Source organism: Mesoplodon densirostris, chromosome 11, assembly GCF_025265405.1.
Source record: "Mesoplodon densirostris isolate mMesDen1 chromosome 11, mMesDen1 primary haplotype, whole genome shotgun sequence".
Taxonomy (NCBI): domain Eukaryota; kingdom Metazoa; phylum Chordata; class Mammalia; order Artiodactyla; family Ziphiidae; genus Mesoplodon; species Mesoplodon densirostris.
This window is the reverse complement of record NC_082671.1, coordinates 49168343-49192354: the sequence shown is the minus strand read 5'-3', so window position 1 is coordinate 49192354 and position 24012 is coordinate 49168343. Positions and strand designations below refer to the sequence as shown.

Below are 24012 nucleotides of genomic sequence, written 5' to 3'. Positions count from 1 at the left end.
CAAGTTATATTCTTGAGTGTAGTTTAACACGATCCTCTGACCTCTGTATTTCATGCAAATTGGTAGCTAGATCTAGAGGCTTAATCAGCATTAGATTTTATTTTGGAGCATCAAAGAGAACAAAAACATGTAGTATATGTCTTTGTGTGTCTCTCTTATACTAGCTGCTGCTGATCATTGACTAGATATATTGATTTGTTAAGGGTTACAAAGTGGTACTATTTCTGTGCTATCTTTTTTCCATTTATTATTTGAAACATTTCCATAAAGAAAAGCTTTCCTTCATCTTCATTACCCTGAGGTACAGCTCCTGTATGCAATGTATGATAAATGCTTGGTTCTAGCTTTTACTACCAGTTTTCAAAATAATGTGTTGGTTCCCTGGCAACCTTCAAAAACAACCATTCAGATATTTTTTGGTTTTGAATATTTAAACATATTTGGTGTGTTCATTGTCCTTACTGATGAAGTATGGCCTTTTTGAGTCCTTTTGTAATGGTAATTTTCAATGTTCCTTGCTCTCTAGTGTGACAAGATGTTCCAGGCTCTTGTACATTTTGTGTCAAAAGGCTCTGGAGTTGCCATGTTACTTTTATGGGAAAGTAATGTTTTGCAATCCACTGGTTAGGCACAAGGAGTGCTTCTGGCTAATTGTTTGGTTGTTATTTCTAAGCCTTTTCTTTGAACAGAGCTATTAAATACTTTTTTTTAAATGACAATATATATCATGAGTTTATATCTATGCTTTTGATTTAAATTCAGGCTACATGGTTTTTACTTCTTCAGCTGCCATCTGCATCTCTTTTCTCCCATGTGAAAATCTCAGATGTCAGTGACCCCAATATAATTTATGATTTGCTATATCCAGAATCACAGACAGAAGTCTCAGAATAACAATACCAATAGTAATATAATTCTGAAAACAAATTAAGACTTTTTTTGGCTGTACTTTGCCTTGTGGTTTGTTTCTAAGGAACATTCATAACAGTTGATTTTTATTATGGTTCAAAGTCATTTAGAGTTTCTCGGTGTTATTCCTCCAGTTGGATACACATTGGTTCATTTTACATTGAACTTTTACAAACTGATTTTTTAAAATTTTATTCAATATGTCATGGCTTAAAAGTAAAATATCTAAAACAGTATATTAAATTCATATTCACATATCTCTGTGTGTGAATGCAAGTATATCTTCATATCCACATCTAACTTATCTAAACAACACCTTACTATACATACCTTTCTCCTTTTCTTGCCTCTTTTTTTTTTTTAATAGTATTTTCTGGAAATCACTCCATTATAATATTTAGAGCAGTTCCTTGGGTTTCTTTCTTTTTTTTTCTTTTCTTACATCTGATAATTGTGTGGATATACCATGTTGTTTTCAATCATTGATGGACTGTTGGGTTGTTTCGTGTGTGTGAGCCTGTGTTTGGGGAGAGATGTGGGTCTGAGCCCCTCACCCCCCACGCCCCCCCCACTTCCTATCATAGTAAGTCTCAGTGAATAGCCCTATGCATCATTTTTTTAAAAGCCTCTTTTTGGTCTGTGTATATGCGGTAAAGTTTCCTAGAAGTGGGGTTGATAAGAATATAATATGCATATGTAATACTTTAGAAGACATTGCTGAATTTTCCTTTTTAGGGGTTGTGTTGTTTTGAATGCCCATCATCAATGTATCAGAGTACCTGTTTTGCCACAGCCTTATCAATAGAGTATGTTGTCAAATTTTTAGACTTTTTCCAATTTTATAAGTGAGAAATGTTCATTCCATTTTAATTGCATTTCTCTTATGAGCAAGATCTAGCATCTTTTCATATAAGAGCCATTTGCCTTTCTTTTTCCCCCTTGCTTGTGATAAGTTGCAGTTAGTTTTAATATTTTGACTTCCGCGGTTTTACTTTGTTTATTGTATTAATTGTATTTGCCGTGTAAAAGTTTTTAAAAGTACAGCTATCAATTATTTCCTTTTCTTTTGCTCTACTGACTCTATAGTACATGGAAATAATGTCATGGAAAATATGTTCCAAATGCAAATTAAATATATTTGTGAAAATATATACTTTATCCCTTGTGATTATATCCTTTGTGTTCTTCTTGCTTCTAGGCAAGGATAAAAGCCATCAATACGTTTTTTGCTAAGAATGGTTATCGATTAATGGATTCTAGTATGTATAGTCCGCCCATTCAAACTCAAGCACAGTATGCCTCACCGGTCTTTATGCAGCCTGTATATAATCCTCACCAACAGTACTCTGTTTATAGTATTGTGCCTCAGTCTTGGTCTCCAAATCCCACACCTTACTTTGAAACACCACTGGTAAGTGAGATTCTTATAGAATAATACAATTTTTTCACTGAAGCTGAAATTTGAAGAAATCAGCTAGAATTAGAGTCATGTTTTATTTTGTTTTGTGTTGACATTGATTACTTTCTGGCTTTGAAATGGTGATAAGGATATTTAATCCCCCATATCAAATATATGCATATGACTAATAAGAGTTGAGCTATTGGTTCCTATCATTTTATTCTTTAAATGTTGCTGGGTAAATTAATAGACTGGAAAAATCCTGAATGATTTTAAATGATTTTAGTTTTGTGAAACTTTCAGACAGAAATATTCTTTATTAAGTGTTGAACCAGTTGTTCCTTGTTCTGTAATTCAAGTGATAACTTGGAGTGAGTATTGCAAATGTTTAAAATTCTTTTTTGGCTTATCAAAGAAATTGATGCTAGGTTAGTTCATTAGAAGTTTCTTATGACCTTCACACCAGATTTTTGTCTTTACTATGAATAGATTTTAAACATTAAAATTTTCTTTTAGGCTCCTTTTCCCAATGGTAGTTTTGTGAATGGCTTTAATTCACCAGGATCTTATAAAACAAATGCTGCTGCTGCTGCTGCTGCTGCTGCTGCTGTGAATATGGGTCGACCATTCCAAAAAAATCGGTAAGATAAAAAACGATAGCTGGAATTTATTTATTTATTTATTTTTAAATTTATTTATTTTATTGTTGGCTGTGTTGGGTCTTCAGTTGCTGTGCGCAGGCTTTCTCTAGTTGCGGTGAATGGGGACTACTCTTTGTTGTGGTGCACAGGCTTCTCATTGGATGGCTTCTCTTTTTTTTTTTTTATAACTTTTATTCGGACGCGACCCCCCCAGCCCCCCACCCTCCCACCCCCCTGGATGGCTTCTCTTGTTGCAGAGCACGGGCTCTAGGCACGCGGGCTTCAGTAGTTGTGGCACTCGGGCTCAGTACTTGTGGAGCACAGGCTTAGCTGCTCCGCGGCATGTGGGATCTTCCTGGACCAGGACACGAACCTGTGTCTCCTGCATTGGCAGGTGGATTCTTAACCACTGCGCCACCAGGGAAGTCATGTACTCACTTTAACTGACACAATTGGTTAAAGCATTTGAATATCTTTTTTTTTTTTTTGTCCCTACCTTCTGGCCTGTAGGATCTTAGTTCCCTGACTAAGTTCCCCAGATCAAACTCTGGGCCCACAGCAGTGAAAGCACCAAGTCCTAACCACTCGACTGCAAAGGGATTCCCTGAAGATTATTTTTAAGTGTTCAGAAAATTTTACTACATATACACATTCTTAATTGCTTTATGAAGTTTCTAGTGAGAACTCTTCATATTGTAAGAATGAAGGATTCTTTATAAACAAAAGATTACTTGTGCTCTTGTAGATGACCCTTAGTTTGGTGATGCAGTAATAACAGCAAAATTCAAGTATTGCTAGGACATATGAGTAGAAGTACAGTGAGCTTTAAAAACACACACTGTCCTCTAACCTCCATCCTGTTGTTCCAAAAAGATTATTTAATTTCCATGTGCACACAGAGACAGTGACGTTTAAATCTGGAAAGACCTTTGTTGTGATGTAGTTTTAATTTATTTTACAGATGAATTGAAGAAAGTGAAAGTTGAAGAGGATGAATATCTTGCTAGGGTTACATGGCTTTTTATCATCAGCAGACCTGAGATTAGCACATTTTCTTTTCTTCTACTATAGCTAGTAAAGTTTTTTTCTTAAAAATAATTGAGTTAATGGGCTTCCCTGGTGGCGCAGTGGTTGAGAGTCCGCCTATTGATGCAGGGGACACGGGTTCGTGCCCCAGTCCGGGAAGATCCTACATGACGCGGAGAGGCTGGGCCCGTGAGCCATGGCCGCTGAGCCTGCACAGCCTGAGTCTGTGCTCCGCAACGGGAGAGGCCACAACAGTGAGAGGCCTGCGAACCCAAAAAATAATAATAATAATAACTGAGTTAATACAAATGACAGTTTATAACTTCCCTTGTGAGGAGATAACAGATTTCTTATGATTAGAAATAGTAGCTTTGTAAAAATATGTATCTGTTGATTTCACATTTCTTTGAAGAGGTGAATTTTGCTTTAAACAGTTATGTGAAGTAGACGTCTTGGTTATAAGAGACTAAAAAGATTTTTTAATAACAACAAAAAGTATTGGGGTTTGCAGATGCTTGACTTAAAAATACATTAAGTGGGCTTATGGTATTCCTTTATTGTCACTTGAAAGCACTGTGCTTTCAAGAGGTAAAAAAAGAGGTGAAAATACAATAAGAAAGCCAAGAATGACAGTCAAGTCATTCTTGCTTTTTTAAAAAAATATATTGATTTATTTATTTGGTTGGTTGGATGGATGGATGGATGGATGGATGGATGGATGGATGGATGGACGAATGGACGGACCCGGTCTTAGTTTTGGGAGGTGGGCTCCTTGGTTGCAGGAGGTGGGCGCCTTAGTTGCGGCGTGCATGTGGGATCCAGTTCCCTGAGGAGGCATCGATCCTAAACCCCCTGCATTGGGAGCACGGGGTCTTAACCACTGCGCCACCAGGGAAGTCCCAAGTCATTCTTGCTTATAAGGAGATATATCTGTGGTTTTGAAGATACAGGATAGGTTTAGTATAATTTTGCTTGTTATTCAAAACTACTTGTGTACAATTTTTTGCGTTTGTTTGACCAATACAGGTTGTTGCTAATTTTTAGTCACAGAAATAATACACGAATACTTCCTTATAAAAATGCAGATATTGCAGATGAACTAGAGCCTTTTGACCACCAACCCAAATCCTTGCTTCCTTCTTACTTCTAAGAAGTGACCACTGCCAGGCCTTTATTTTTATTTATTTAAGTTATCAGTCAAGGAGCAGTTTATTACATTAACCTTGTAACAGCCCAGTGATGATCACTAGACCTACTTAGAGAGAATAGGACTAACTTTCAGAAGTCTGGGCAATTTTCTACCTTTCATACTTTATCTTTCTGTCACTTTCCTTCTTCCTTTACATCTTTTATCACTTCTTTCTTTCATCATCCTTTTTTCTTTTGCCAAGACTGCGATTGTAAGTCCCTCTCTGTGAAGGGTAAGATTATGAGATCTGAGGGCTGTTAAACCTAATAACTTGTCTACTGGGTGTATTGAAATGCAATGAGAAAATTTCAGTGAGTGATAGTTTCTGAACAGGTACATAAACAGCAATATCTACCTCATGAGGTCATTTTCAGATATGATGGATAATGTAAATTAGTTTGTGTTAGTTGACATACTGTAAATTTCATTGCTATTCAGAAACTATTTTGTAACGTATAAGTAATTATCTGGAAAAGTATTGTATATGAGACTTAGCGCAACATTATAGCTTAATTTTTATGTTTAAGTTTTAGTAGTAGTAATCTAATTTGTTATACTCTCTAAAGAGTAGGATAGCTGGAGATGCTATTGGAATTAATGTTTAATTGTTCATAATTATGAGGTTTTAAATCCCTATTCAAAGAACCGGGAATTTACAGTGTGTTATTAATATTATAAATTTGTGACTATGAAAATAGACTAAAAAAAATGGAGTATATAAACTGCAAGCAAGGGGCTAAATAGAAATCTAATACTTCCTTTTTAAATCTCCTGTAGAGCCAGGGTCCTCAGTTGCTTGGGCTTACTTTAGATATTTTCACTATTGATTAAACTGCATCCTCTCTCCTTTACCCTACCCTGGCTTCATCTGCTTACAACTTGTTAAGAGAGTTGGGTACTTATACCCATCATCCAAGATAAAAGCTACTTTTGTTAGATGTAGGTGTTTTTTGTTTTTGTTTTGTTTTGCTTTGTTTGTCTTTGGTTTGGTTTGGTTTTTTGTTTTTTACCAGATTCCATACCTTAATTCATGAAGTCATGCCAGGCTATTAGTTGTGTTATATTTTCCTAGTTTTTTTGTCTCACATCTTTGTTGGATCTTTGAACAACTGATTTCATTTGGAGAGGGATGCTTAGTAGGAAGCTGGGATTTTAATATATTCCACTGTTCCTTACTTTTTAAAAAAATTATCCGTCCCCTAAAGAGTTTTTTTAGACTTTTCCCCCAATTCCCCCATATGAAAATTTAATACTAAAGATCATTGTATATCTATTTATGTAATGTATGCCAATTCTTACTCCCTTTGGGGGTATTGTTGCCCCATTGAGAATGTATGGCATAGTCTCAATAAGCTTCCAGTCTGGCTGATTTAGATGTGTCAGAACTGCAGTTCGTGTTAAAGAAATTAGCTAAAATCCTAGTTATATCCTAAATTTGGGGGTAGAAGTAGGCTTATCTTGAAGAACTTTGGATATCACCTCCCAAATCTCTCCAAACAGCTTTTTTTTAATGTAAAAATTCTTTGCCTTTAAAAAATAATACGTCTGAGACATTAAAGGGTTTACATTTTTACAACACAATGCTTCTGTGTCCAACCCAGTTTATGGAAAATCAGAATACAGCAGAAGACAATTTTTAACTTGGCCTGTTAAGAGTTTCTACCATTAAGAGAAAATATTTTCTGTTTTAATTTATCCTTTCACATATATGGTCTTATATTTCTTATAGTGTGAAGCCTCATTTTAGGTCAAGTGGTTCAGAACACTCAACAGAGGGCTCTGTGTCATTGGGGGATGGACCATTGAACAGATCTGGTTCAAGGAACTTTCCAACTGAACGACATAACCCTACAGTAACAGGGCACCAGGAGCAAAGCTACCTTCCAAAAGAGACTCCCACTTTGCAGATGGAACAGAATGGGGACTATGGTAGGGGCGGCAGGTAAGGAAATATGGTAATAAATATGGAAATAAGGTATATGAAAATTCTTTAATCATAATATGAATGTTTGAAGACCATGATCTAGTGATTTTTAAATTTAATTATTGGTATATAGTTATGCTAAATAAATACTTTACTCATGTAATATGTGTTACTAGTTTTTCATAATTAAGAAATTCAGAATGCCCATATAGCTCTGAGTCAGAGGTTTATAAAAGTTATTCCGAAGTTCTTTACAGTTCACTAAGGAAAGGTTAGCTTAGAAAGATAAGATTCCATCTGCATCATAGTTTTAATTTCTAGCAACATCTAAACTGTGGGAATGGGGTTATATGTTATCTACCCTTCCTAAACAAAACAAAAAAAAAAGAACCCTAATATGCTTCTGATTTGGAGGGAGCACTGCTAATAAAAATGGGCCCAGCTTACTTAGTGGTGGTGGTGGTAGTAGGTGAAGTTTTTGGTAGATTAGCTCAGGATCTCTTCAGAAGAAAATATATCTTTTAATAATAAAGGAGATTTATGAAGTATAGATACTTAAAATAGAAGTTCACCCATCTTTGATGGAATGTATACATTTGAAGAAACTTATGAGTTGTCCCTCCCACCTGCTTCCCCACCCCCACTCCCTTTTGTCATTGTTAAAAGGAGAACTCTCTTCAGAGGTCGAAGACGTCGGGAAGATGAAAGGATCCCAGTAAGTTTTTTTTTTTTTTTTAACCTTTAATTACATATGTTCGATTTTCTTTTTTCTTCTTCTGTGATTTACTATGGCGTTGACTTCTGGTGTATCTTTCCGGGTTTTTGTTTTATTCATTATAATATTGATTATAATTAGAGCCTGTTCTTGACCCTGAAATATCCACCATCACCACTACCCCTCACCCTTAAAGCACACATATAGTTAGAGCTTTGACCTGTGTTGCTCACTTTAAAAAAAAATTACTTGAATACCTAATCTGTTCACATGGTTTAAAATAAAATATATGAAAATATTCCATGGAAAGTTTAATTATTGCTTTATTAATGGAAATTTAAAGAGTTTCAATCTTTTGATTTTACAATGCTGTCACAAACAGTGCAATGATAACCTCATATAACCATCACTTCCTATGTGTGCAGTAGTATCTGAAGGAGAATCCCTAGAAGTGGGATTTCTGAGTCACAATTCAGTAATTTGCTGCCTAATGGCTTTCTATAGGGGTTGTGCTGATTTTCACCCTGTGAAAAAGAGTTTCTGTTTATCCATAAGCCTTACAAAGTATATGATTTTTTGCCAGTCTGGTAGCATATGTGATTCACTTTTACAGCTCTGTTGGATGGTGTTGGAAACTGTTATACTATTTATTAATTGTTACTTGGGGGCAGTTTTCTACCTAGTGCTGATTCTTATATTTGCCAATCCTGTAAAACCACTTTGAGATTTAAAAAAAAATTTTTATAGTTCTAGGCAGGTTCTTATTTGAATCCTCACTTACCTAGCTTCAAATTATTCATATTTTTTTTGTGTGTGTGGTTTGTTCATGGTGAATGTTTGCCATTTCTTAACTGTGGTCAAAAGGAGTTGAGGAATAAAATAGTATAGGAAGACATGGAGGTCTGAAGAAAACCCTGCCTGTAATTTACATTTATATCATAAATGTGAAATATAATACTTACTTTACATGTATAAGTAGTGAATTATATACATATATAGTGTACATATAATAAACATATAAGTATACAGATATCACATGTTTAAGCAGTGAAAAGGTACAAATTTTCAAAGAAGCAAAATATTGCATTATAACACAAAGAATAGTCCTTGGGGCAAACTGTGAACCTTTTAAAAGTGTTAGTTTTTCATTTATAGCTTTCTATACCATGGCAGCCTTGAGACTTTAGGCAACACCTTTTTTAGGATACCATTGTAGCAGTCTATGTGAATCCTCATGTGGCCCTGAACAATTGAGGAGAGGAGAGATTAGGTTAGAGGTCTGTTTAATATGTTGAAAATACCTGGATTGAGGACTGAAGATTAGGACTGAAGAAACAGGAGACCAGCATGCTTCTTAGTACAAAGGGCAGGGTGGGGGTACCCTTGTGCAGTAAGGAGATCTTAGCTAGAGGTACAGTTTAGGATTTGTAAGCTTACATGTAGTAATTAAAGTTACAAGAGTAGATGAGATCATGCAGGGGACTCTCAGTAGAGTAAGTGATTTTAAAAAGGGCCGAGAATGGAACTTGAGGAACATAGTAGCTGTGGGGCTGAAAAATGTGATTATTCATTTTGTTGTTTGAAGTATCCAAGAGAAATCCAAGTGGAGATAGCTAATAGGCAAATTGATATCTGGGTTTCAGGCAAAGATCTGGTCTGAAAATATTTAAAGCGTACAACCTAGTGATTTTTAGTCAATTTTCAGAGCTGTGCAGCCAAAAATTCACCAAAAAGTGAAAAAGATTGTTTTAAGAGTTGTTTGCATGTAGGTAGTAGTTGAAGCTGTGGATAACGGATATCACACAGGGAGAGTATGGAAAGGGAGAAAGAGTGGCAATCATATAGAAACCAAAACCATCCAAAGAGGTGGTCAGGGGGAGAAGAGCACATGCTTGTCAGATCTGAGAATGAAGGGAAAGAGGTATCAGAAGCTAATGGAAGAATGAGCTCCCACAGGAAAGAATGTTTACCATGCCAAATGCTAGAGTGAGGTCAGAAAAAAAAAGTCTGTCAGATTTTGCATTGTGGAAGAAGGCATTGGTGACTTGTCAAAGCAATTTTAGTGGTGCGGTGAGGGAGAAGAAGATACAAGTGAGAGGCTTGTTAGAGGGTATAGAGAGTGGTAGGTGGAGGAGAAAGATGAAAAGAATTTCAAGGAAGGATATTGTTTTCCCTTGAGACTATAGAAGAAGAAAAGATGATGGCAAATTTAGATAGTGTAGGGGTTTTTGTGTTTATTTTTGTTATGGAAGAGGGTATAGCAAATTTAGAAAGCAAAGAATAGTGGAGATTGATTAGAAGGTTTAAAGAGTGTGGCAGAGTTTGCAAAAGAGCCAAGAGAAGGAGCTGACTAAAGATAGGTCGGATTGGTCAATACTAATGAGAACTCAACTAAAATGAGAATCCAAGAATTTATAGGGGAACAGCTCTCTTCATTAGGTGGAGTTTGGTTTGTTTGTTTCTTAGAGCTTTCAGCTTCTGTGGTACAGGATTAGAGAATGAGATGAGCATGTAACCTGTTTTTTGATTTGTGTCTTTTAGAGACCTCATCCTTCAACAGCTGAAGCAAAGGCTCCAACACCAAAGTTTGACTTATTAGCCTCAAATTTTCCTCCTTTACCTGGAAGTTCATCAAGAACGCCAGGTGAACTTGTTTTGGAGAGTAGGATGTCTGATGTTGTTAAAGGTGTCTGCAAAGAAAAGGTAAACACTGAAGCATCCAATCTTTAGCCTTTGTTTTAAGGGTTATTTAAAGTTTTATTTGCACTCAATGCTTATTTCTATCATAGTGTTTATTCATGGGGTTTTTAGCATACTCTGAGTATTATGCAAAGATTTGTGATAAAGCTACACAAGGTCAATAAAATGTTTCTTCACCTTTGCCTGTCTTTGTATCAGTCAACCCAGCTTGGTAGAACTAATTTATGAAAGCTGAATGGAAAGTGTCATTTCCACTTAAGTGCATATATCGATAATTAAGTGATAACGTGAATGAATTCTAAGCTACTGTGGTAAACTCAGTCTTCCAAATAAATGGAGAGTTGATGTCAAAAGGTTGGGGATAACCTATCCTACAATGTCTTTTTGAGTGTAGACCTCTTTATATGCTAAATCCTTATGCCCCACAAATTCTTCTCATTTTCTACCTTTTGTTTCTAATTCAGCTTCATTTTTAAGAGTACATGTACATAGTATATCTAGGCTTATAATGAAAAATAGTAGTCCCCTGCTACCACTTTCAACTCTAGCTTTTTCTCCTGACATTTATCCCTGTATATCTAATTAACATGTTTATACTGCTCCTTCTTAGATTTTTCAGTTTTAGACGTTGTCTATTAACTTTACATTCTAGAAGCTAAGGGTTTAGCTCTCTTAAACCAATATACTTTTCTCATCCTCTCAGTATATTGTACTTCATCATATCTATGCTGCCATCAATTACAAGATGCCCCATTATTTTGGTATCACTAAGAAAGTAAAAGACACTGCCAGTTAGACTAGGTCACGCCATCATTTGTATGTCACATCTCAATATTGCATCATTTTTTCCATAACTGAGGCTTATGGTATATTGTTATTATGTCTCCTTTCTTATACTCTGCACAGCTGTGTTCCTGGAACTTCACGGTCATCCTGGGAATTTTCTTTACTCTTTTTGGTGTATCCCTTCTTTTTCTTACTCTTGTTTGACTTTCCCAAATTATGGTGGGTCACATCTTCCCAGGCTTCCTGTATAAGGTTTTTAGTATAAATTTCTTGAGATCTTGCATTCTGAAATGTTCTTCTGTTCTCACACTTGATCAGTAGCTTATCTCTGTAGAATTCTCCATTAGAAATCTTTTTCCCTCAGAATTTTGAAGGTATTTCACTGTCTTCCCTTGTTAAAAAAAATTATGCAATGTTGTAATTGTTTCACCACTTCTAAGATAGACCTTTATTTTAAAAAAAGATATTATTATTACATTTTCCCCATGAAAGTCAGGCTGTCTTATAATTTAAAAACTATTGTAGGGCTTCCCTGCTGGCACAGTGGTTGAGAGTCCGCCTGCCGATGCAGGGGACACGGGTTTGTGCCCCGGTCCGGGAAGATCCCACATGCTGCAGAGCGGCTGGGCCCGTGAGCCATGGCTGCTGGGCCTGCGTGTCTGGAGCCTGTGCTCCGCAACGGGAGAGGCCACAACAGTGAGAGGCCCGCGTACAGCAAAAAAACAAACAAACAAAAACTATTGTAGTTTTAGTGGCAGTGTTTTTTCTTAGTATATAAAATAATGATGTGTTTTAAAGTTGATGGCTTCTCAGATTTGGTGAGGTATGATACACAGACACATTTATTTATTTGCTTGTTTGTTTGTTTGTTTATGGCTGCATTGGGTCTTTGTTGCTGCGCACAGGCTTCCACTAGTTGCGGCGAGCAGGGGCTATTCATTGCGGTGCGCAGCCTTCTTATCGTAGTGGCTTCTCTTGTTGCGGAGCACGGGCTCTAGGCACGCAGGCTCAGTAGTTGTGGCTCACGTGCTCTAGAGCACAGGCTCAGTAGTTGTGGTGCACAGGCTTAGTTGCTCCACAGTATGTGGGATCTTCCCGGACCAGGGCTCGAACCCGTGTGCCCTGCATTGGCAGGTGGATTCTTAACCACTGCGCCACCAGGGAAGTCCCCACAGATACTTTTTTTTTTGCGGTACGTGGGCCTCTCACTGTTGTGGCCTCTCCCGTTGCGGAGCACAGGCTCCGGGCGCGCAGGCTCAGCGGCCATGGCTCACGGGTCCAGCCGCTCCGCGGCATGTGGGATCTTCCCGGACCGGGGCACGAACCCACGTCCCCTACATCAGCAAGCGGACTCTCAACCACTGCGCCACCAGGGAAGCCCTAGGGCTCTTTCTTTTTTTTTTTCTTTTTTTTTCTTTTTTTTTTTTTGCGGTATGCGGGCCTCTCACTGTTGTGGCCTCTCCCGTTGCGGAGCACAGGCTCCGGATGCGCAAGCCCAGCGGCCATGGCTCACGGGCCCAGCCGCTCCGCGGCATATGGGATCCTCCCAGACCGGGGCACGAACCCGTATCCCCTGCATCGGCAGGCGGACTCTTAACCACTGCGCCACCAGGGAGGCCCTAGGGCTCTTTCTTGATATTTGTTCTTTACTTGTGGTAAAATGCACTTAACATAAAATTTATCATCTTAACCATGTTAAGCGTGTACAGTTCAGTAGTGTTAAATGCATTCACATTGTTGTGCAACCAGTCTCCAGAACTGTTTTTATCTTGCAAAACTAAAATGGTTTACCCATTAAATAGCAGCTCACATTCCCCCACTTCTCTCAGCCCCTGGCAACCACCATTCTGCTTTGTCTCTGAATTTGACTACTCTAGGTATCTCATATAAGTGGAATCAAACAGTATTTGTCTTTTTGTGACTGGCTTATTTCACTTAGCATAATGTCCTCAAGGGTCATTCTTTGTCGTAGTGTGTATCAGTACTTCATTCCTTTCATTGTGCAATAATATTCCATTGGATAGTTATACCACATTTTGTTTATCCACTCACCAGCTGAATATTTAGCTTGTTCTCACTTTTTGGCTATTATGAATAATGCTACTGTGAACATTTGTGTATAAGTTTTTGTATAGACTTGTTTCCTCTTGGGTTTATAACTGAGCAGAATTGCTGGGTCATATAGTAACTCTATATTTAACTTTTTGAGGAGCTGCCAGACTGTTTTTACAAAGTGGCTGCATCATTTTACATTTCCACCCTCAATGTATGAGAGTCCCAATATCTACATACCATCACTAACATTCATTATTGTCTGTCTTACTGATTATAGCTATCCTAGTGAGTGTGAAATGGTTTCTCATTGTGGGTTTGATTTGCATTTCCCTAATGGACAGTTATGTTGAGCTTTTCATGCATGTGCTTATTGGCCATTTGTTTATCTTCTTTGGAGAAGTATCTATATAAGTTCAATTTTGAAATATGTTTCCACTTTAAGGATAAGGAAGAGCTGAGAGTTAGTTGCCCAGTGACTGCAGAGGATGAACAGACAGACTGCACCTCTGCCCAGCAACTCAGTATGAGCACCAGTCCTCCATGTACAGCTGAGCTTTCTGCATTAAGGTACAATTTCAAAGTAGATGATCTTTCACATTAAGATTACTTTTTCTTCTGATCATTTCTCAGGTGTTTCTTTGTGCTCTATACTAAGCCTAATGTCAAGTTCTTTTTTCCTTAGCACAACTCAGCAAGAAAAGGATCTAACAGAGGATTCTACTGTTCAGAAAGATGTTCCCAACCAGACAACTATACCAGTTTCTTCCCCGAGTACTGCAAAGCCATCGAGAACAAATACTGCTTCACCGTGTAATAGTAACATAAGTGCAGCTGTAGCTGTGGCCCTACAGGTAACTTGATGAATTTAGTTTAGTGAGAATAAAGCAATAGGTTAAATAATGAGAAATTTTATTTTTCACGTAACTCTTTGCTAGAGCAGAGTCATTTGGAAATAGCCCAAATTGGGGCTGGTTGCCCGCATCGAAAAAGGCATTTAAAGTCACTCTGAAGAAATTGGAAATTTTAGCCTTGTTGAGGGAATGAAGAAATTACTTTTTATTCTGTTTTTTTGATTGCTTTATTTCCAATCAGATTGTGGTTATGTGAAGCTTCCTTCTCATTATGATGACTGTACCTTTTTTTGGGCTAGGGTATAGAGGCTTTGAGCCTCTTGAAATTCTTTTTTGTATAATGCTTAACAAACCTATGAAACCCATGAGGGGCCACTGCCATTTTTATTCAATTTCCAGAATCATTTTTATAATTTGAAAAATACAGAAAAGCAGGGGAAAAAAGCCACAGAATTTACCTATAATTCTTTCATTCATTGATATAACTAGTGCATTTTTGGTACAGCTCTTTCTTTTTTCTAGGTTAAGAACATTTTATCTTGTCTTTTAATAATAACGATAATAATAATAGAATAGCACCTACCACTATGAAATGCCTACTATATGCTAGGACCAGTACTAAAGACTTTTTTTATGCTTTAGCCCATTCTCACAGCATCCCTATTCTCCTTTTCAGATGAGGTAATTAAGAGTTTATATTATTGGTTTCCAACTGCTCTGCTGAGATTCTTGTGGTATCTCTCTTAGGGTTCTTTGTAGTCAGGGAAGAGAGAATGGAACCATTTTATTTTGTCATGTGGATGTACCATTATTAATTTAATCTGTTCTTCCTTGTTAGCCATTTAGGTTTCCAGGGTTTTTTTGCATCATTATAAACATTGCTGACTTGTATATCCTTCAAATAAATATCTCAATTGAAATTATTGTATCATACATAAATTGCTAAGACTTTTTAATTATATTCAGCAAATTTTATTTTTAAAGATTGTACCTGTACACTTTAATAGCAGTGTATAAGAGACTGCCTAGTGCCCTTTCCTACAAGATAACTTACTGATTTCTTGTGGTTAACACGATTCTTTCTGTACTTTATTATTTAGAGAATATGTACCATAAATGTTTTTGTTTCTTATCTTTACTTCAAAGGAACCTCGGAAGCTAAGTTATGCTGAAGTGTGCCAGAAGCCCCCTAAAGAGCCATCTCCAGTTCTTGTGCAGCCACTGCGAGAACTTCGCTCCAATGCAGTATCTCCCACCAAAAATGAAGAGAATGGAGCTCCTGAGAAGTCCTTCGAGAAACAACATGAGAAGCCAGAAGCAAGGGCTAGTAAGGATTACTCTGGCTTCCGAGGCAATGCCATTCCCAGGGGAGCAGCTGGAAAAATCAGGGAACAGAGACGCCAGTTTGGCCATAGGGCTATACCTCAGGGAGTGACTCGACGTAATGGCAAAGAGCAATACATGCCACCCAGATCACCAAAGTAAACAAACAAACAAAAAACTGCTCAAAAACTTCTCTCTCTTCCCATTAAACTTGAGCCTGGCTATATTGAACTGTTTTGAAGGGGAGGGCATGGCCAGGAAGGAAACAGAGAAAGTACATCCTTGAATCATGGATTTTGGAGCTGTGAGCTATAGAATCCCAAAATTCATCTCTAAAGCGATTTTAAAATGCTGGAGGATTCCAATCAGTATAAATATATATATATATATATGTATACATATATAAAAATATAATTTTTCTATTTTTGTTTTTGATTTTAATTTGCAGAGATCTTCTGCCTGGAATCAATTTTGAGGGTTCAGATTTAGCTTGGGAGAAAAACACATTATACATCCTTCAGTATAGGAGATGAGGGAGTGAGAGAAAATATTTTTTGAAGAAACATTTCTGTAAAATTAGAAATTACTTTTTTTAATCTATTTAAAGTTTGGCTTGGAGAATGCCATTTCTGCCTATATGGCCTTGTGTTGCAAAACAGATCAGTGGCTGGGGTGACTGTTGTGGTGTGCGTGTGTGCAAGTATGATTGAAGCCAAATCTGTTGTCATGTTAGTAAATGATTTGAAAACTGAATGTAATACTTGAGTAGATTTTTTTTTTCCAGTTTGAAATTTAGTCTGTCCTTTTGACCTTACTAATATTTCATTCAACAAGCTGTTAGACTCTGATTGTACTTGGGGATGTGACTACCAATCAGTTTGATACTCAAGGAAAGAATGGGGGTTATTTGAAAAATTAAAATTTTGTGTTATATCTGAGTGGGTGGGTCAAATGGAGCTCAGAGGTTTAAGCTGCCCTGTGATAATTTCTTCCCCTCCTAAAATAGGGAACGATTTCTTTTTTTTTTTGTTACTTTCTTCGTTACTCTGTTCTTTGACTACACACCCCCAAAAGCAAAATAACCAATCACCTACAGAATTGTATGTTTCTAGCTGCCTCGCTCAGTCTAGTCAAATCATAACTGTTCTAAATTTCTGACTTGAACATTAAAGTATTTTACTCTTCTGGTCATGTATTTAGAACTTTAGATCCCAGAATGATAGGGCAGACTGACCCTACAGTAATTTATTTGTGTAAGTGTTAAAGGTGAAACGTTGTAGCTGACTCTTAAAGTGTTAAATAGAATAGATGTAAAAAGAAATTTCTTTTTAAAGGTTTAATTTGGGGACAACTTTTTCTGTTTACAGTGTATTTATCACCTTCCTTCTTTCCCTTTCTCAAAAAAAAAAAAAAGCAGTTTGGAATTCACAGAAACAGAACCAGCAAGTCACAAAATTTTTGAGTTGATGTTAGAAAGATAGTTAAAATTAACATATAATTTCTCAGTGAATAAAGTTGTAGCTCTCACATTAAATAGGCAAGTTTACATGCTGGTGTTTAGAAAATGGCTAAAAAATTAAAAACCATGTTGCATTAATCTGTTTTAAGTCATACTATTTTCAGAGTTCTATGTAAGGTGGGGTTTTGTTTTCTTTTTAGGGATAGTTTGTGATAGTAATAACTGTCCCTTATGTTAGTGAATTTCATATGTACAAATTGAAACTGTAAATTGTGAACACTGGAAAGCACCATTGTGACATAGAGTAAACATCTTAGTAATATATTAAAATGAATGTAAATGAGGGTTAAAATTACATTACTGTGAAACTCATCTTCCAACTCTAAGTTAAGCTTTGGAGATTTGTATTAGTAGGTAACTGTTCAGAGCTTTGAAAACACCACACATTTCTGTACAAGCCAGAATTATCGTTTCTTTGTAACTTATTATTCAGCTTGGCAATCGCTTTTGATTTGGTGGATTGATAACATGATATAATATATTTAAGCAGTTTGAAACTATTCATTTCTACACACTATTTTCTACTAAATGAAACATACCATAAAACTACCTGTGCTGAAATTTGGGGGAAGTTTAGGTCCTTTAAAAAAAAAAGTATTAATAATCACTGACTACATTTATGATAAAAGTGCTTATTTTGGTTTACTTAGATAATGCTGCAGCTGGTGGAAATGATAAACGTTTAAAGTGTTAACACTCTGTGAATGTATTGGATTTAAGAGAATAAACATTTTACAAAAATCGCTTGGTAAGGATTATAAACTTAATTATTGCACTTAGATGAAACAATACTTTTTTTTTTTTTTTACAATGTGTCTCAGAAATAGGCCTATATTACTTGTATCCTTGTATGACTTGCTGTTAGTCTACCCAACTTCTAAAAACTAAATGTTCTAATTGATACACAAGAAAAGAGTTCTTTTTTAAGATGTGTTCTTGCTTTTTCCCAGAAGGTGTTATTGAAAGTAGAAATTTAAAGACATGACCATTTTAAAATTTCATATTAAATATAATGTTTTTCAGTTAATTTGCCTCATTACAGCTAATAGTTCCCATTTTGATGGGATGTATAGGGAAGAATAATGTGTGGGTGTATGTGTGTGTGTGTGTGTGTGTATATATATATATATATATATATAATATATATATATTCACAATATGTATTTAGCATTTATGTTATTATATCAGATTTAAGGTTTGTATCTAAATGATGCCTGTGAGTTGTGTGAAACTGATGGCTTTTTTGTCCAGCATTACTCTGTAACTGATGAGGGTTGGGCATTCATTGTAGTTTAACTATTTATTTGGTTCTTTAGAAGGAGGAATTTAAATGTCAAGTTTTTCTCTTCATCCTTATGACTTAACGTGTCCTTGGGTTGTTGGAGGGTAAAAGTAGATACAAATGATCTTGAGTGTATGGTTCAGTGATCTTCTGCCATACTTCTTAAATGCATGAGAACAAGAGTCACACAAGTTCATCACCTTGCACTTCACAGAGAAGGTATATAGATAGAGATATGGCAAAACCTGCCTCCGTTTTCTGTCCAGATAATTAAGGTTTTAATGATATCTAGGCCTGTCTTTAATCTGAGTAATTTCATTTTTGCAAATATAGACACTGGCGTTCAAAGGAATGATCCATCTAAATTTTTTTTCAACTGGATTTTGGAAGAAGATAAGATCTTTCAGTGATATGATTTTATTGTTCTTATCATCTTATGTGCTCAAGTTGCATGTGATCAAATGACATGCAGATTTATTTATTTTTGGTTTCTAAAATTAAGGTAGCTTGAATATTGTACATTCCTTTTTCTTTTTAAATACCAGGTTGGCTTTGGAGAAGGCATAATGGGGGAGTATTAGCATTTGCTGGAGCAGAGACGAGTATTTAAAAGTTACTGAACACTTTCTATAGTTTTATTAGTTATGGCCTTAAATATTTAGTCTTTTGGCTTAAATGTCCATTGGTTTTACTTTGATACAGTTGAACAGCACTGGGGTTAAGTCTGTTATTTATGTTGGCCATGTATATTAACCATATTTTTAAAGTACTGTTTTGTTTTTACAGAAAAGGTAAAATGCGAAAGGAGTTTTTGTAAATTCTTAACTACAATGTATGGTGTTCTTTCCTAAGTTTTTATATTTCCTTACAATTTGGTAGCCATTAATTTAACTTTGAGCTTTTTGGTGTATGCTAATTTAGTCTGAGATTTCAAGAAGATACATAGACATTTCAGTCCTCATTAATTGAGGACATTTTAAGAAGTTGAAAGAATTTGTTTTCAAGTTGAGAGTGTATTCTTTTTTAAATTCCACCTAATTATTAAATAGTTTCAATCTTATTTTTAAAAGCTGTGAATTGTTGAGTAGACGGTTCCTGAAAGTACAAGTGAGATATCAGCAGGCTGTGTATACAATAAATTTTGAAGCACAAAACACTGATTAGTGTAAGAAACAATCCACATCATTATTGGGTTTTGTTTTTTGTTTTTGTTTTTTTGCCTGATTCAGGTGTGAGTGATATCTCTTAAATGTTCGGGGTTGGGAGTCAGAACCAGTTATCTGGCTTCTCTTGTCCATTGCTTAGGTTTGTTCTTGTTGTCAAAATTGCACTCCCCCCTCCCCCCACACCCCCGCAAATGGTGTGACACATGCTCATGCATATTATGTTATAATGAGTACATCGTTGTATTTGTATTTTTGTTTTCAACATTGCCAAGGTGCTATGGGAAATTAACACAAAATTAGAAAAAATAAAATTATTAAAAAGCAGGACTGGTTTCCTTTTCTCCAGGTGGCTTATGTCTAATGGCTACTTGTATTTACTTTCTGATTAGTTTTTATGTTGCCCACTCTAGTTATATTCTGGTTTCAGCTATTTTGTTTTTGGGAGAGGGGTATGGATTGTGTGATATTTCATCTGCAGAGTGAGGGTAGAGAGCTAGAAGATTAAGCTCTGTGATTCTGGGGTTTTCTTAAATTCTTTTTAGTGTCAGAAGCAGTTATTGAAGGGGAGAAAAATCACAGGGCAATGTGCAGCTTAAGGGTTTGCCTTCGTGGGTCAGATTATGGCCTGATTTGAGTGTGTTAATTCTGGGTCTTTAAACTTCTGTTTCCAAGAGAAAGAGAAAGCCCCTTGGTTACCTTTACCTTTTCAACCACCTCTTTGATTGCAAACCCTAGAGCTAAAGGGTTTGGGGGAGCTTTTTAAGGGAAGGTTCACTGGGAAATTTAAATGAGTCTTTTAATCTTTTTTTAAACTATGGTAATAGCAAAAATGGAAAAGCTGAGCAAGCTCTGGCTTTTTTTAACAGCTGGTATCTGCAAATTAATGTGACAGCTCAACTTTTATTGAATATAGCATTGCTAAAAAACCCTGAAGTGTTACATAGCTGTTATGCCACAGTTTATTCTTGAATAGTAGAAATCTAGGTCTTTTAAAATATAGGCTAATTTCAAATTAGATTTTCTAATTCTCATATATTCAGAAATGTTTATTCCACAAGTTATGTGTTATGAGTGTGTTTATAAAACATAAAGGTAACATTTAATGTGAACATTCACTTTGATGATGACTTAGTAGCACTGCCCTTTCAACAGCTAAAACCTTTATTTTGCTAATGAACATTTATCTTAATGAAGATGGCTAATATCAGTGAGCAGAATCATCCCAGTAATAACAGGTTTACAGGGGAAACATGCTAACAAAGCCTTAGGGCTTTCTATTTGGCCAAGAGAGGAGGTGCATAACTTAAATTTCTTCTTTACCATATCAGGAACACACTGTAATTGTGTATTATTTTAGGTGGACTAATGACCAGTTGATAAACTTAGTTATGTAGGCTTTTGAGTTGTATTAAAAATGAATGGATTTATCAAGAGTCATATCACTGAGATACTTTATATATTTATGCCTTGTTAGAAAATATTAACTGAAGTATGTCTCCAAGTTTAAATTTCAGTTTTATGCCTGGAAGTTTTTATAAAAAGTTTAACACTACTAGAGGATTGTGAATTTCCTTAAAAATCTCTGGAATGAAAACTATCAAAGGTGCCTTTAGTTTGTGTGAGGGTTTAAAGGAATTGAGATGTTTTCACTTTCTTCATAATGCCCCATTTTCTTCTGGTGTTGTGGGAAGGAACAAGCTTCCTAAATGTTATTTTTGCCTGTGCTGGTTCTTCATTTCTCTGCGAGGGCTTTCTCTAGTTGCGGCAAGCGGGGGCCACTCTTCATCGCGGTGCGCGGGCCTCTCACTATCACGGCCTTTCCTGTTGCGGAGCACAGGCTCCAGATGCGCAGGCTCAGTAGTTGTGGCTCACGGGCCTAGTTGCTCCGCGGCATGTGGGATCCTCCCAGGCCAGGGCTCGAACCTGTGTCCCCTGCATTGGCAGGCAGATTCTCAACCACTGCGCCACCAGGTAAGCCCCCTGGCAGTTCTTTAGACCCAACCAAGTTGTCTATTACTTGCCGCGCAGTCTAAATTTGGATGTTTGGTGGTCGCCTGGGTGGATCTGTTCAAGTCCAAAGAGGTAGAGCAATAGGAGAATGAGAAAGACTGAGGGGGAAAAGCCTTGGCTTCAGTGCGCTTCTTCACGGCCAGAGAACTGGTCTGCCAGATCCTGCAGGCGACATCAGCTGCCACTTAACGGGCTACTTGAATGTACATGGCTCAGGATAAGTCCCAGCCACCCTTCAGAGGGGAGCCATAGCCCAATAGGCGGATCGAGATTATGGCCTTTGAGGCCCCGCATTGGGTGCCAGAAAAGATGTTGCAGGAAAGAGAGTGGGGTGCGAGAGGATGGTCACATCCCAAATCATGTCTGAGTCCCTGGGATGGCCGCCAAGTGTGGGTTCTTGGCTTCGTGCAGGCAAGAATTCAAGAGCAAGACAGTAAAGTGAAAGAAGGTTTATTCAGGGAGATACACACTCCATAGACAGAGTGTGGGCCATCTTGGAAGGCAAGAGGCCCTAAATGTTATCTTTTAAATTCATTTTTGGTAGCTGTTATGCAAATCTTTGAAGCTGCTGTACTTCTCTCCTGTTTCCTCTGCATACCTGCTGTATCAGACTTAATGAACCATAGTAGAACTCCAGCCTCCCTACATAACCTTATGTAGGCTGTTATTTATCTTTAACATATGTTTTATATTTATTTTGAATGATGCATCTAAGTTCTAATTTTGCTATTTTGCATTCCAAATTCTGCCTATACAAATAACTATGACCTTGACATGTCAAAACTGAGGGTATTGACTTAGCATTGGACCTAATCATGATGGGTGGGGTATTCATTTAGCCAGTATATATTGCATGCTGTGTTCCAGGCATTGTGCTAGACAGCAAAAAATAGATTGGATTCCTACCTTTATGGTGCTTAGCATGAAATAATCATAAGTAATTGCAAAATTAGACCAGCAGTAAATGTGAAAGCCAGAACCAGGCAGAATCCATGCAGTTGGAGTAGGGGGTGGTACAGGGATGAATGCTTTCCTGAGAAACAGAGGACAGATATCTGAAGGAGTAGGAGTTAATTAGGTGAGCCTGGAGGAGAGTGTTCCAGATGAAGGAGCAACCTGTACATCTTTATGATGCATTGGAAGAATTATAGGGTCCTGCAGATACAGTATGGGGAGGACCTTGTTCTGTCTTCCAAGCTGAGGACAGAGAAAGAGGTAAGAGCCAGACTCCTGGGTTTGAAATTTGTGCATTATGGAGAACAGATGAGACGAGTTAGATTTTACCTGGTGATGATACAGTTGGAGCAAAGTGGTAGATTTGAGAAACATTTAGGAGAAAGATGTGAATGGGTTAGATACAGAGGGTGAGAGGAAGGCATAGAAAATGACTCATGAATTTGTGACTTTGGAACTGGATGGAAGTTTGTGGAATTCACCATGATTGAATACATTGGCAAAGAACCTTTTGTGGGCAGGGAGATATCAGTACGGTTTTGAGATGGTTATGCTTGTTCTTGCAGGATTTCTGATAATATCCTAACAATGGCAAGATGGGGGGGGACTGCAAAAAGAAATAGTGAACTAAAATCATTCCCTTTAAGTCTAAAAGACAGTTCATCTCGAGCATTATGGTGGTTTTCATTAGATTACATTTTTTTTCAGCTTACTTAGGGATAGGGCTAAAAATTATTTAGTTTATATCTACCCCTATTTCTCTGTCTTAATTGTTGCTACCCTAATCCTAATCATCATCCTCTCTTCCCACCTGAACAGTCTCCATGCCAACTACTGTTAAGCACCTCTCATGTGAGTTCATTCAAGTTTTCATGTTTCCAGTCCTCACCAATAAAATTGTCAGATTGGAGAGGAATTAAAAGCATTAAGCTTGTTGTGACTGTTATCACTGCTAAAAGAATTTTATTATCAACTTGCCATTTTTCTATGTGAAGATCCCTAAAAGACATAATTCACACATGCCTCAGCAAACCAGCTGTGTCCTAGAAATGAAGTAACACACTCATAAACACGGCTAGAAGGTTATAAAATTTGAATGTCTATCAAATCCCCCCCAACCCTGAGTAACATTATAGTCTTCCCATAGCTATAGCCAACTCTGTTATTAATCTTGGTGTATTTAGGCAAATCATTTACTTCTCTCAGCTTGTTTACTCATCCAAAAATTTAGGGAGTAACAGCACATGCTCTTCAAGATTTCAGATTTAACTTACTAAGTTAAAAAAATTTTTTATTGTGTCTCACCACTTATTTTCTTGTGGATGTATGGCTGTTTGTGTAGCATGCCACTTTCCATCAGTATTCAAATCTTAGAAATACCCACACACTAACTCCATGACCTTAATTGTTTCATTTATGACCATTTTGATCTTACATATCTACTATAAGCCAAGACACTAGGTGCACAGAATGCTAAAATTATGAAGTTTCTACCCTTAATAACTAGAGTGGAGCATTATAAGCCAAAATATTACTATGAAGTGTTATGAATGTTTTGATGGT

At 36.8% G+C, this 24012-nt stretch overlaps 1 protein-coding gene across 2 annotated transcripts in view; it reads left to right on the top strand.

Moving 5' to 3' along the window:
• Window positions 1–17780, top strand: part of LARP4 (La ribonucleoprotein 4) — a 66160-nt gene extending 48380 nt beyond the window's left edge. Inside the window, exons 9-16 of one of the 2 annotated variants that reach the window (XM_060112465.1) lie at window positions 2108–2320; window positions 2825–2949; window positions 6894–7106; window positions 7758–7803; window positions 10345–10506; window positions 13787–13911; window positions 14027–14195; window positions 15342–17780. In XM_060112465.1, coding sequence (XP_059968448.1) covers window positions 2108–2320; window positions 2825–2949; window positions 6894–7106; window positions 7758–7803; window positions 10345–10506; window positions 13787–13911; window positions 14027–14195; window positions 15342–15680 — 1392 coding nt within the window. In that variant the 3' untranslated portion in view covers window positions 15681–17780. Of the gene's footprint in view, window positions 1–2107; window positions 2321–2824; window positions 2950–6893; window positions 7107–7754; window positions 7804–10344; window positions 10507–13786; window positions 13912–14026; window positions 14196–15341 lie in introns of both variants that reach the window. The other variant, XM_060112464.1, reaches the window with a different exon arrangement.
• Window positions 17781–24012: the final 6232 nt, after the last annotated feature.